Source organism: Tigriopus californicus, chromosome 2 (assembly GCF_007210705.1).
Source record: "Tigriopus californicus strain San Diego chromosome 2, Tcal_SD_v2.1, whole genome shotgun sequence".
Lineage (NCBI taxonomy): Eukaryota > Metazoa > Arthropoda > Copepoda > Harpacticoida > Harpacticidae > Tigriopus > Tigriopus californicus.
This window is the reverse complement of record NC_081441.1, coordinates 2,126,735-2,139,385: the sequence shown is the minus strand read 5'-3', so window position 1 is coordinate 2,139,385 and position 12,651 is coordinate 2,126,735. Positions and strand designations below refer to the sequence as shown.

General features: G+C 44.1%; 3 protein-coding genes across 3 annotated transcripts; 1 reads left to right on the top strand and 2 right to left on the bottom strand.

The window, feature by feature from the left end:
* Positions 1-1,258: 1,258 nt before the first annotated feature.
* On the top strand, positions 1,259-8,817 carry LOC131877258 (endoribonuclease Dicer-like). Its single transcript, XM_059222881.1, has 8 exons — positions 1,259-1,497; positions 3,533-3,645; positions 3,762-3,963; positions 4,033-4,107; positions 4,177-4,388; positions 4,465-4,703; positions 4,767-4,896; positions 4,976-8,817. The coding sequence occupies exons 1-8, from the start codon at positions 1,447-1,449 to the stop codon at positions 8,700-8,702; spliced, it is 4,749 nt and encodes a 1,582-aa protein (XP_059078864.1). The 5' UTR covers positions 1,259-1,446; the 3' UTR covers positions 8,703-8,817.
* Positions 7,169-9,645, bottom strand: LOC131877260 (POU domain, class 6, transcription factor 1-like). Its single transcript, XM_059222884.1, has 2 exons — positions 8,498-9,645; positions 7,169-8,432 (listed from the first exon to the last, which is right to left on the bottom strand). The coding sequence occupies exon 1, from the start codon at positions 9,579-9,581 to the stop codon at positions 8,784-8,786; it is 798 nt and encodes a 265-aa protein (XP_059078867.1). The 5' UTR covers positions 9,582-9,645; the 3' UTR covers positions 7,169-8,432; positions 8,498-8,783.
* Positions 9,646-10,294: 649 nt separating this feature from the next.
* Positions 10,295-12,391, bottom strand: LOC131877259 (poly [ADP-ribose] polymerase 2-like). The gene has a single exon (XM_059222883.1). It carries the CDS (start codon positions 12,183-12,185, stop codon positions 10,497-10,499), a length of 1,689 nt encoding a protein of 562 aa, XP_059078866.1. The 5' UTR covers positions 12,186-12,391; the 3' UTR covers positions 10,295-10,496.
* Between the last annotated feature and the right edge of the window lie 260 nt (positions 12,392-12,651).

Here is a 12,651-nt window from a genome sequence, read left to right as displayed (position 1 = left end):
ATATTATGCCAGATGGAAATAGTAAAAAATGGCAATTTCTACCAAACCAAGGGGCGAAGCCTAAGCTTTCCGCAGCTGTCACACAATTGGTTGCCTCTCATGCAATTTGCTCATGCTGGTTGACTCAAGAGACTGAGATTTCATTAAGTACCTTTATAAATTGGAGCTCCAGTATGTAAAGCCAGTGATAAGGAATGACGGTTTTTGTGCCTCCACCACTTTGAACTCATCCAGTACTGTTGGCTTGCTCTTTTTGTTTGGGCCTTTGTATTATTGCTCTTCCAACTCTTGCCATCCCATCAGAACACTCATTTCCTCCAATCTTTTGAACTTTCTTTGTTTCCTCTTTGCTTGGGGAGACAGGTATATCCAACCCTGATTGTCCCTTTGTGTCTTTGGCCATGGTTCTACAAATTTGTCACTGTCACATTAGTCAACTCAAGTACTCCTATACGCTAAGTTCAGAAAGTCTCAAGGGAGCAAGTAATGGCACTTTTAGTAATCTTTCAATAAAGATTTTAAAAGAAATTATAGCTCTTTACATAGAAAAAAGAATTGAATTTAAAATCTACCAAAGCAATACATAAAAGGTTCCATGTTGAGTAAACTTCAAAAATGTGTATTTGAAGAAAGGACTGGTTAAGTGATTGAACAACATATTTCATCCTAAGTTGCTATCAATGACGTAAAAACCCTTGCACTTGTTGTAAAACTGGTCGTATTAATCCCCACAGAAACTTTTATGACTGATTTTCTAACTTTAGATTTTGCCCAATACATGTCAGTCTTGGAATATCTTTGACATTTCATAAGCATAATACTATTTGGCTTTTCACGAACAAAAGAAAGGTTGAAATGCCATAATGGTCCTTTGCCATGCTCTGAGATCCAGTTTTTTCCGCACCTAGACTTACTAGGGAGGGGGCGTTGTGCAAAGCGCTGAAAAATTCTATTCACTGACTAGGAGCGAGGTGATCCCACCGTTGAGATATGAACCTACTAACATTCATCTCAATCTAAGAAGCCATGAGAAACCTTCATCCTCTAACCCTCCACTGAAATAGCCTTGGACCATCAACTGAAAAATGTCAATCTGAACAAGCAGAAGTAAACGTACATGGCTCCATTTTTCCAACCTGTTTGAATTTCATCATCCTTTCTGTGTTTTTATCGGTCGCGACTTGTTCCGTCTAGTCCGAATTTTCAGCTCTGTCTCTTTTTGCATTGGTCTCTAGGACTGCTGCCGGCTCACTGCCAGAGTCAACACGGACGAGCCGGGCACACCTCGCAAGCAAGCTTTGGATATTATCTCCACAGTCCACTAACAATTATGAATCACAATGGGTCTTGGGATTCAATAGAACCGAATCTAGTAGCTCTCACCAGTCGATTGGAGGATTTGTGTCTGAGGACCCGTGGAGAATTGGCGTGCCAAAACACGTGAACATGGCCACTGAGGAGGTGCTTAAAGATCCAAAGCGGCCCAGACCCTATCAGGTAGGGTCAAATTAAGAAGCGATAATGGAGAAAATGAGAGAGGGCTTTGGCTGGGTCCTTTTTTGATTGTTGGTGTTGCTGTTGATGGTGTTATTGTTAACTCGTCAGTTTTCATATATTTGTGCTATAATTTGCCCTGTCAAACGGACTCTTAGAGTCCGATTTTGGTACTTTAGTTGCGTGATTATCAATTTATATCATTGCGTTTGACTCATCATGAGCTGGGGTAAATTACCTACAAATTTGATTGCCATCCTCATTTCCATGAGTCATCCAATGAAGATCACGGGGGTTTTTCCTTACCCCCATTGTACATATGCCCCGGATTGATTACATAGGAATGGTTTGAGTGCAAAGATAATGAAACTATGTGAGACCAGCATTTGAATGGGTGAAACAAGACAGGTTTGAATCTGAGTCTGTAAAATGTGGTAACCATCATGTACTGTTTGTGTGAATTAATTCAAATGAACTTTTTCTCATTTCATAGTTTTAGAATGTCATAATAGCTTATAAGTAACTTTTAACCAATACAGTATGAGTCAACATGTCTAAGGCTGCCCTCTGAGGAATGAGGTAAACAAACCCCTTTTCACAAGCCCACCAGGCAGTTTTGGATGTCTGCTATGTTCACATGTATGAAACTGAATCTGCCATCTTTAACTTTTAGCATACTGATTGCCCATAATTATAGAGCAAATTAAGGGCTACTCTGTTTCTTTTTGCCTTTGGCTGGCTGGGCTTGGTCTTTTGCTTATGTTGAAACATATGAAAGGTGGGTTATCATTAAAAATGTCATGGTGGATGAAAAAGACCAGCAATTCATTGGCATCATGTCTACAATTTGAATCTATATCTTACATTGGTGATAACGTTTATATCCTCGCACGTGGTAGATCCCTGAAAATAAGCCTCATTGGTTTTTAATCGTGTTAAAGATTGCATTGAAGCTTCCATCCAACGCAATGCGACAGTTTCATAATCACGCAACTAAAGTATCAAAATCGGACTCGAAATGTCCGTTTGACTCATCATGAGCTGGGGTAAATTACCTACAAATTTGACGCCATTCATGGATCAAATATATATTTGTCAAATGTACTACTAGACGGTCAAAAAATGTGCGCCCTTGAACTCACATAGATACGCATTTAGATTCAGTTCCAGATGGGCTGGCTTGAGCTTGATTCATCTGAACTCTGGCCCGCACGAGAACTGAAAAAGAAATGAAAGGCTTTAAAAAACGGTTTTGCCACTTTTAGATAATAAGGTGATTTTATTATCCCAATTTCTGCAACATTGTCGAGTTTCGTTTCAAGCTATCTTAGAATTAAACTTTTTCATGCCAACATGTTTCATTGACAAACTCTCTTGTTGGTTCGTGGATATCGAAATATGCTTGGAGTGAAGAACGGGAGGGAATGAAATCTTGATCAGAAATCATTACATCTTCAAAATCAATCTTCTATCGATCCTCGTTCTTTTGTAAATTTGAAGTGCGATCGGATTTTCCGCCAAAGTAGCCTGCTTTGGTTCAGAGCAATTTTGAGCCTCTCTTTACAATATATTCATAATTTTTTTTTTTAGATTAAGGTAATAAAATGCAACCGCTTTTATGCCATTTTGTTGTTAAATGGGTTGTTCCAAAATTATATCGTTGAAGCATATGCAGCTGATAGAGAGGAGGAACATTCAAATTCTATTTAATTTTTCTTCTAAATATTATTATTACTAATCAACTGAATGCATTGTCATCATTTTGTCAACAATTTTATCGCAAGTCGCATTTGTAGTAATTGTACCGTTGATTTTTAACTGATTAAGCTTCCTGGGCAGTCTCATGAGTGTACGCTATGGTAGGAGCAAGTTTTTATTACTTGCTTTTTTTCACCTAATATTCACTTCAGGACTCCTTTCGTCTACTTTTGTCTCCTTGTGGACCCTTGGTGTCTGAAACTATTATTTCCGAATTGCCAAAATTACCCACCCTATTCAGCTGTCGATTTATTTTGATTCTTTTCCAATTTCTTTCCAGTCCGAATTGCTTCAAAAGGCTGTGGAAAAGGACATCATTGTCTTTTTGGGTACAGGGACAGGCAAAACCTTTATTGCTACGTTGCTTATCAAAGAATTAGGGCATCAAATCATGTAAGTGCCAAAGTTTAAACCAGGAGTGCCTTGGGCTCAAATACGACAACAAAAGTCAAAATATATCTGAGATGTTACCAAACTTTAAAACTGCTGGTAAAATTTGTTCTTCATAGAGACAGCGGGAAAGTCACAATTTTCTTGGTTCCCTCGGTCTCGTTGGCCGAGCAGCAGCACCAATTTTTGAGAGACAATCTGCCTTTCGAAATTGGCAGATTCACCGGCAATGATAACGTGGATAATTGGACTGATCACGAATGGAAGACCAATCTGAAAGGCGTTCAAGTGTTTGTCATGGTTCATGACGTGTTCCTCCTTGTAAGTTGGGTTGCTAAGAATGATTCAATTCGTGTCCTTTGGGAGGAACTGACACGCTTTTATTTGCAGGCCCACCAGAGAGCCTTCCTTCCCTGGGGTCAAGTGAACCTGGTGATATTCGATGAGTGTCATCACGCCTCTAAAGTGAGTCCCAAAGGAGAATAGTTGTCTGATAGAGTAGTAGCAAATGTTTTCGCATCGCTCTTTCATTAGAACCATCCGTATGCCCGGATCCTCACGGACTTGAAGGAATACAAGAAGTCAATGAGAATGATCGGCGAGCCAGTCCCTAGGGTGTTAGGCTTGTCTGCTTCGATTGTAGCCAGTCACGTGTCAGAAATCAAGTTCCAAGTTAAAAAGCAAGAGCTGGAAGACCTTATGGAGGCTGAAGTGGCCACCGTTGAAGATCTTGGAAAGTACCTGGAGTGAGTGACGAACGATGATGATATTGCTTGTCTTACTTCCAATTGTGGCTATTTAAGAGCGTCATGCTTTGCCTAGATTCATGACAAGTCCGGATGAAGAGTTTGTGGTATTTGATGATGTCATGGAGGCTGGAACTTTTTGGGACAAGGCAGCTTTTCTGACCGACTTAACACTTGTCGGTCAAGTTCAGTCCGAAGAGACTTCTAAAATTGAGGATCGTATTGATCGGGGCGTAGCCGAGTTACAAGACACCAAAACGATTAAGAAGATAAAGAATCTTGTATTGAGCACCATTCAAGTGCTCGATGAAATTGGTGAGTAGATGCATAGTGATGAAGTACTTGACATGAAGGTCAGTCTGTTTCCTCGAAATCCAGGCATTTATGGGGCGAGCAAGGTCTTGGACACGTTGGTTGAAGACATCATTGGTGTGAAACTCGAGTCTGTGGACAGCACCTTTGAAGAGAGTCTACTTCGTGTGGCCGAAAAACATGTCAAGAAATTCAAGTGAGCAGCATGTTTTTGTACCTAATCTCATTTTACTGTGGAATCTCATTCCCCTCGAGTCTATTTTCATTGTTTTCAGGCGTTTAGTGGAAGAGGCCCTGGCCAAGTCCACTTTGGATGGCTTGGACAAGATCCGGCACTTCTCCAGTCCCAAAGTCAACGTCCTTTTGGACAAAATGTCGGATTTCGTCTTGAACAACGCCAAACAATCCGACGGCTCGTCGAGTAACATCTCCGCCATCGTGTTTGTCAAAGAGCGCGTGTGCACTTCGATCTTGCGCTATGTTCTGAGGGAGGCCTTTGCCCACATTCCCCATCTGTCGACTTTGAAAGTGGATTTGGCCGTCGGCGGTCAGACTTCGTTCAATTTCAAGGCAATGGGGCAAGAAATCAGTACCAATATGATTCGAGAGAGCCAAAAGCTCCGCCAGACCTTGGCCAAGTTTGCCGGGGGTCAGATCCAAGTTATGGTAAGCACTTCTGTCTTGGAGGAAGGAATCGATATCCGACAATGCAACTTCGTGGTCAGGTTTGAACCCCCCGGCAATCTGAGGCAATACATTCAAAGCAAAGGACGAGCTCGAGCGAAACCGTCCAAGTACTTGCTGATGACTTGTAAATCAGATTTTGCTCCATTCGCACAGAAGATCAATGATTACCGCAAATTGGAGCGCCTCCAAATCAGAACTTGTCACCATATCGAAAGCAAACCAGACGAACCCTGTCGATCTCCCAAGATTTACTATGCAAACCCTCATGAACCTGACACGAGTCCCAAAACCACGGAAATGGAAGCGATATCGTTGGTTCACCAGTACATCCAGAAGTTGCCCTGCGACCGATTCACGACCCTGGTTCCATTTTGGGAGGCCAAAACAGAGACCTTAGCTACCATGGGCGGGGCCCGTCAATTGTTGTTTCATGGCTTGGGCATGGGGGAGGATCGTCTCGAGACCAAATGGTATTTCGTTCTTCACATGCCCCATCTGTCACCAATTCGCAAGCCCATTACAGGTCCAAGGGTCAGAGATAAAGAGTCGGCTAAGCGACGTTGTGCCTTAAAGGCGGTGGAGGTTCTTCACCAAATGGGCGAATTGACGGATCGCCTCATTCCCAGGGACAATGATGACTCTGACGACTCTGATGATGAATCATCGGGGACGGGGCCCAAAGTGGGCACCACCAAGAGCAAGAAATACTACAAAAAACACTCGTGGAAGGCCTTCAACTCATTAGACATGTCTCGAGGAGAGTCGTATCTTTACAAGATGGATCTTCAATTGGTGGAGCCCATTTCTGAGGCCGAAAATGACAAGGATTATGATTTATATCATCCTGAAAACGAGTCCAGGAAGGTGGGCGTTATTCTTGGCCAACCCATTCCAGATGTGGGTTTGACTAGATTTCATCTCTACAACTACTCAGGGAAGATTCTGGTTCAATTTCAATTGGTGAGCAGGGTCGATCTCTCTAATGCACCCGATCGTCGCACTCAAATCAAGCATTTCCACTCACACGTTTGTCGAGATACTCTGAAGATGGTCCCTCCATGGTTTGACTACCTTGATGAAAAGAACCCGAACTTCTTGATCGTTCCCCTCCTCAACAATGTTTTGGATGAACTACTCTTGAACGATATCTTCACCAAGGATGTGTTTGACTATCCTGATCCTGTTGTGAAGCCTCTTCATCGGGATATAGGCCACTTTATGGTGGAAAAGGTCCTCCAAAACCGTTCTCCCAGCTCGCCCCTAGAAAATAACGCCAAGGAAACGTTTGCATCCTACTATGAAAACACCTATGGATGCAAAGTCACTGATCAAAGTCAGCCGCTTTATCGAGTGAGCAATGCTGATGCACGCCATGACTTTCGGCTCCCATTCCCAAGGAAGCAGTCGGACAAAGCATCGAGTAGAAAAAATACATTTTTGCTCATTCCAGAGCTTACACAAGTCCAACCTATCCCTGCCAGTTTATGGCGGGAACTGCAACTACTCCCTTTTGCCTTATACAGAGTCCAGAGTTTTATGCAAGTCCAAGACCTCCGTGATACCTTGGCTGTGTCGATGTCCATGAGCGACAAAACTGCCGTTAATTTGGACGCCACGTTTGACTTCTCTCTCACTCGACCAGAGTTTGGTGCCCTCATTTGCGGTTTACAGGAAGACGTTGATTCCGAAAGCATGCCCTCTCTCATGGAATTGATTGAGCCTTTGACTTTCAGCTCTTGTCGCGAAACCTTCGATTTGGAAAGGCTGGAAATCCTGGGGGATGCTTTCTTGAAGTACGCAACCAGCATATTCATCTATTTCAAAAATGATCAGATTCTTCAGGAGGGATCCTTGACGGCCTTGAGAACCAAGGTCATTTCAAACAAGAACCTCTTTCGTAAGGCCATGGCCATGCAATTGGCCAAGTTTGTGTCCCCACAGATTTTTGAGCCACATCGCAACTGGAATCCACCCGGATTTGCCGACATGGTGGGCGTGGAGAAGTTGATCTGTGATTGGGACGAAGAGGATCGATTGCTTTCTCCTCCCAGATCCTACAGTCTTTTTGATGCCATTACTATGGAACAAGTGTCGGATTTGGCCAAAGAATTGCGGACGCAGGGTCAAATTGAGGCGAGCGAGAAGGCCAAAGTCATAAAAATGGCTAAAGAAGAAATGGCTAAGCCTAAAGAGAAGGCACAGCCGAATTCCAATGGGCGTACCCTAATTCGTCCTCGTGATTATCATCTGATTGGCGACAAAAGCCTCGCGGATTGCATGGAAGCCTTGATAGGATGCTTCCTGGCACATCAAGGCCCAAAAATGGCCTTACGTGCCATGCTGGCATTGGGGATTGACTTGTCCAACTCCGACCGGGATTTCGATCAATGGTTTTCTCCACCGACAAATGCATTTCATGAAGACCTTCAAATTATTGATCATGATGAAAAAATCCTCGTGCTGGTTAAAAAGGCCCAATTGTCGATGGTGGAACAGAAGATAGGTTATCAGTTCAGGGAGAAATCATGGCTTCTTCAGGCTTTGACCCACTGCTCTTACAATTCCAACAACTTCACGGACTCCTATGAACGGCTTGAATTCTTGGGGGATGCAGTGTTGGATTATTTGGTCACTTGTCATTTGGTCTCTAAATATCCGGACAAAGACCCGGGGGAAATCACGATTTTGCGGTCGTCACTCGTTTGCAATAACACCTTGGCCAAAGTCACGGTTCAGAACCAAATCCACAAGTTTTTGTTGCATTCAAGTCCACAAATCTTCAAGAAGATCCACGATTACGCTAATTACACTTTGAATGAATTGAATGAACTTCACGCCAATGACTCGGCCAAAGTGACCCTATCCAATCTGGACTTGCTCAATGAGAACACTTGTCCCGTTTTGGAGGATGTGGAGATTCCAAAAGTCTTGGGGGACGTTTTGGAAGCTCTTCTGGGTGCCGTCTACATTGACTCGAAATTCGACCTCCCGTTGGTATGGAACTTGGTGAAGCGGTTGTTCCCTGAAATGGATGAAGTGGTGGCACTGAAGCCCCAGAGTCCGGTCAAACTTCTTATGGAAAAATATCCCGAACGTGTGAAATTTTGTACCTTGCCAAAATTGGGACGAGGCCTTAACCGTACTGTGATGGGAGTGGAAATTTTCGACAGACCATTGACTAAAGACAAGGATCAAAGAGTGCCTCCCAAACGAAAGGCCATATTTAAAGGCCTGGGCCCGAACAAACGGATGGCCAAGGAAACTGCTTCTCGATGTTGCCTTCGAGAAATCCATTTACGTGGTTTGATATTGTGAAAGTAAAATATTTTGAGTGTTTGAAACTATTGTTTTTTTCTTTCTTTCTTCTAAATTCTAATGCAATGAACGCAAGTTGATTCAGGAAGCCCAATAAAAATCCTCGTCAACTAGATTGGCATCTGGTCTGGCCTTGGAGTGTTGTCTTTTGTTCCGAAACCAGATTTTCACCGTTTTGTAGTCCATGCCTAACTCAATGGCAATTTCATTTAAGCGATACTGATTGGGCAGAGGATCTTGCTCGAAATGACGATTGAGCAAGTCCACACACTGGGTGGGGATTTTAGTGCGCTTCTGACGTTTTCTCTTCTGAGCTGCCACAGTCTTGCCCAGGACATAGCGGTTAAAATTGAGCGGCTCTAGCGCTCCCGAGGTGCTCAAGTAGCAATAACGCTCATCAGCTGTAGTCAACCAGCTTGAAATTAGCGGTTTCAGCTGCTTCATTTGTTTTAAGTGAAAGTCGAGCCGCTCAATGCGGCATACGACACTCTGATTGATGGACTTTTGTCCAAACTGGGCTTGAAAGTCCTCAGCCACTTGAGCTTGAGTAAGTCCTAAGGCAACGCGTTTTTCTTTGAAGGATTGGACAATTTCGCGAATATCGTCCAGCTCGGCCTCGTCCACTCCATCCAACGCACCCATGCTTTCCAAGTCTGGAGGCTTGGTGAGGATGGAGAAACTTTGGGGAGACATGGGCATAGACACCGGGGATGTAGAGGGTTTCGGCTGAATCGGCCTTGAGCCGCTGGGCCCTGGGGCTGGCAAAACAACCGGCATGATCACTTGCACTACTTGGGGCTGAGTGGCCACAAGGATGTGAGGGATTTGAGCAAGCAGAGGGGAAGTGTTGACCACTGTGTACATGGGTTGAGGAAACATGATGTCTGACACGCTGGTGACAGTACAGCACTATGTTAATGGTGACTGGGCACTAGTTGCTTAAGTTGTTCTGGTGAGAGGTTGGACTGAATTTGATTCCAAAGTCCTTTTGATTTCGTTGAGCATGGGCACCTGGTGCCTGAGGGAGTCCTCCATGCGCTTGACGCGTACCAAGTGATCTTTTATGAAGTTGTGGATATCATTCTCCTTTTCGGCCTCTCTCAGACGGTATTTGACCACCTCTGAATACGCAAAGGCGGATCCTATTCCAATGATGAGCATTTCAGACACAAGCCGTGACCCCAAGTCTAGGACGTCCTCTTCAGACAGTTGAGGGGGAGCTTGTCGAAGCCGCACATGTCCCAGGTTCATGACATTAAATTTGATTTTGGATTCATAAAAATGGTAAAGTTGGGCAGGAGGTGAGACCACAAAGCGCTTGAAAGATCGATGAAGCCGTGCCTGCGACTTGATTCTTCTGGCCAATGGGAGTGAGGATTGTCTCACAAACATGAATACTAGTTTTGAAAGAGGAAATGGTTGGCCATTACGTAAAGGCATTTCTGGGCATCTGAAATGGAGAGCAAAACGATGGTAGGATCGTCTAGTGCGCCCATAGAAATTCACTCATGGACCTACCTGGTGTTACAGATGCTTTCCCATCAGCTTTCAAGGTTAAACTCAAGTGAGGGCGGGAGAAAGTCTTGCACATCCTGAAATCAAAACATCACGCATATATTTATATTTTTTTGGTTGCCAAGGACACTTTACAAGGGACATGTGGGCGTTTTTGTCCGGTCGCGACAAGACTGCCAATTTATTTGTTAAATGGTAATTGATCCTTTTTCATCATCACTCTGTAGTTATTAAGCGTAATCGTGAAAAAAAAATGCCAAAGTTCCAACTAGTCTATAATTATAACTTGTAGTTAAACTTGATCTTGGCCAGGTAGCGCATCCGGATCTGAGAAACATCATACACGATATATTCGTTGTACATGAGGGTGTATCCACGAGGATTCAGGACGTCGGTATTCATTCCTGGTCCCATGGGCACCACCGTTCCATCCGAAAGGGTGACATAATTCTTGGGATTGGGAGCAGTCTTGCCCATACCTTTGGTGCTATGCGTTCCTTTGGGCAACTGATCTGCATTATATTCGGCATTCAGGAGCTCTCTGGGCTTTCCAAGGGACACCTCGCACAGCATAAGAAGACCGATGTTGTTGCTTTTGTTGGTCCAGCAATAGTTGGCAGATTTGCTGCTCATATCCGCAAAATAGACACCCTTGCCAAACATGTATCCAGTAACTGGAGCTTCAGGTGGAGCAATCCTCAGGCCTTGACCTAAAATACCGGCCCAATTGGACAATCTCGAGCCGTGGAACAAGAGAAGCTTATTCCCGTGATCTTTAAACTTTTTCAGCTCCCCACTTTTGTCCAAATCATAAATGTCGAGAACATCCATGGAGAATGATGAGTGAGTTGCGCCGTGGGTAGACATGATGTATTTGGACAGGATTTCATGATCTTTGGACTTCGTTTCCAGGTGCTTGATGTGGCAATTCAATCTGTGGTAATGATTGTCAATGGGGTTGAGATCCTCGTCGTCTTTCTTAGAATCCAAGATGCTCAAGGCAATCTTGATGTCTCCCAAGGCTTCCAGAAGCTCAATCTTACTCTTGACTTCTTGGTTCGTTTTGATCAGAGGCGGGACTTTCATGCCAAACTCATGAGGAATGCGGGTGTAGAAATCGTTACATGCCTGACACAGTTTGGCACCAGACGTAACACCCTCATTGATCAGCTCAGCAATGACCTTTAGAGCCGAGTAGCCAGCCTTCAACTGATCAGAGGTGATCTTACCCAAAGGGGCCTTCTTTGTGTCATACTTCATCTCCATCACAGTCTGTTCCATGGTCTTGATGTTGCAGATTAGGTTGATCAAGTCTTGAACTTTCTGCTCCAGTTTGCTTTCCGGGATGGCCTTGGCTTTGACGTCTTTATTTGGGGGCAGCACCATTTCATCCTCATTGCCAGCGGAATAATCCATCTGGACCAAATCATACTTTCCCACCACTTTCTCAAAATTGTCCTTATCTTGCCAATCATTGTGGGTTTTGCTTTGAAACTTGCTTTCAAACACCTTCTGAGCTTGAACCAAATTAGAACCTGTGGGAGTAAGAGAAGTTTGCCCTTTGTAGCCCACCCGACCCCATCGCATCCACACCCAATACTCTTGAGTCGAATCACTCTCCAACAATTGAATCAGATAGAACTTGTTATTGTTGTTCTGGATGTTGGTCTGGTTCAACATGCAATCCCATACCACCCCTTGGGACTGATCTTCATAGACATGGGCTTTTTCAGTCATACCAGAGGCTTCATCCACAGCCGCTTTGCCTTTCACCACAATCGAGCGAAGCTTAGGCACACCATCATCATCGGCTGCCTTAGTAATAACAGCCTTGGCCTTTTTTGATGCAGGCTTACCCACAGGTTTCTCCTTCTTGGGGGCGGGTTTCGCTTTCTTGGGGGGCGTCTTGGGTGTGGGTAGAGTGGCAGTGGGTGAAGCCCGCTTGGCACCTGATCGAGTACTAGGCATTCTGCTTCAATGTTTCAATGGAGCCAGCAAACTCACGTTGGAGATGATGGATGTGACTGACTGGATGGAGGGTATTGATTGAAATGTCTGGTCAACTCAGAGATGGCTTTCTTTTATAGCTAAATTTTGATTTTTAAGAGCAGGCCAGCTGCAGCTACCTTTCCCTAATGTATGCACGTAAACATTGCAGTCCTTGGCTGCTACAGGGTGAGGGCAAGCGGGAAGTCAAAAGTAGCTAGAATTGCTCCTAAAAGAGCATGTTAATCATGTTAATGAGTGAAAATAGTTTAGAGGAGTTTGTGGTCTTACAGCAGTTTTGAAGCCTCTACTTGTGTGCGCATGTTCGGGGCAAGTCTTATCTAATCATTTTTCAAAGACAGCCCGCTACGTGCCAATGGAACTCGGACTGGCTGCACGAAGTCACACTAGGTGGAAAGGCTCTTTGGTTTGCAAGACTAAACATGCT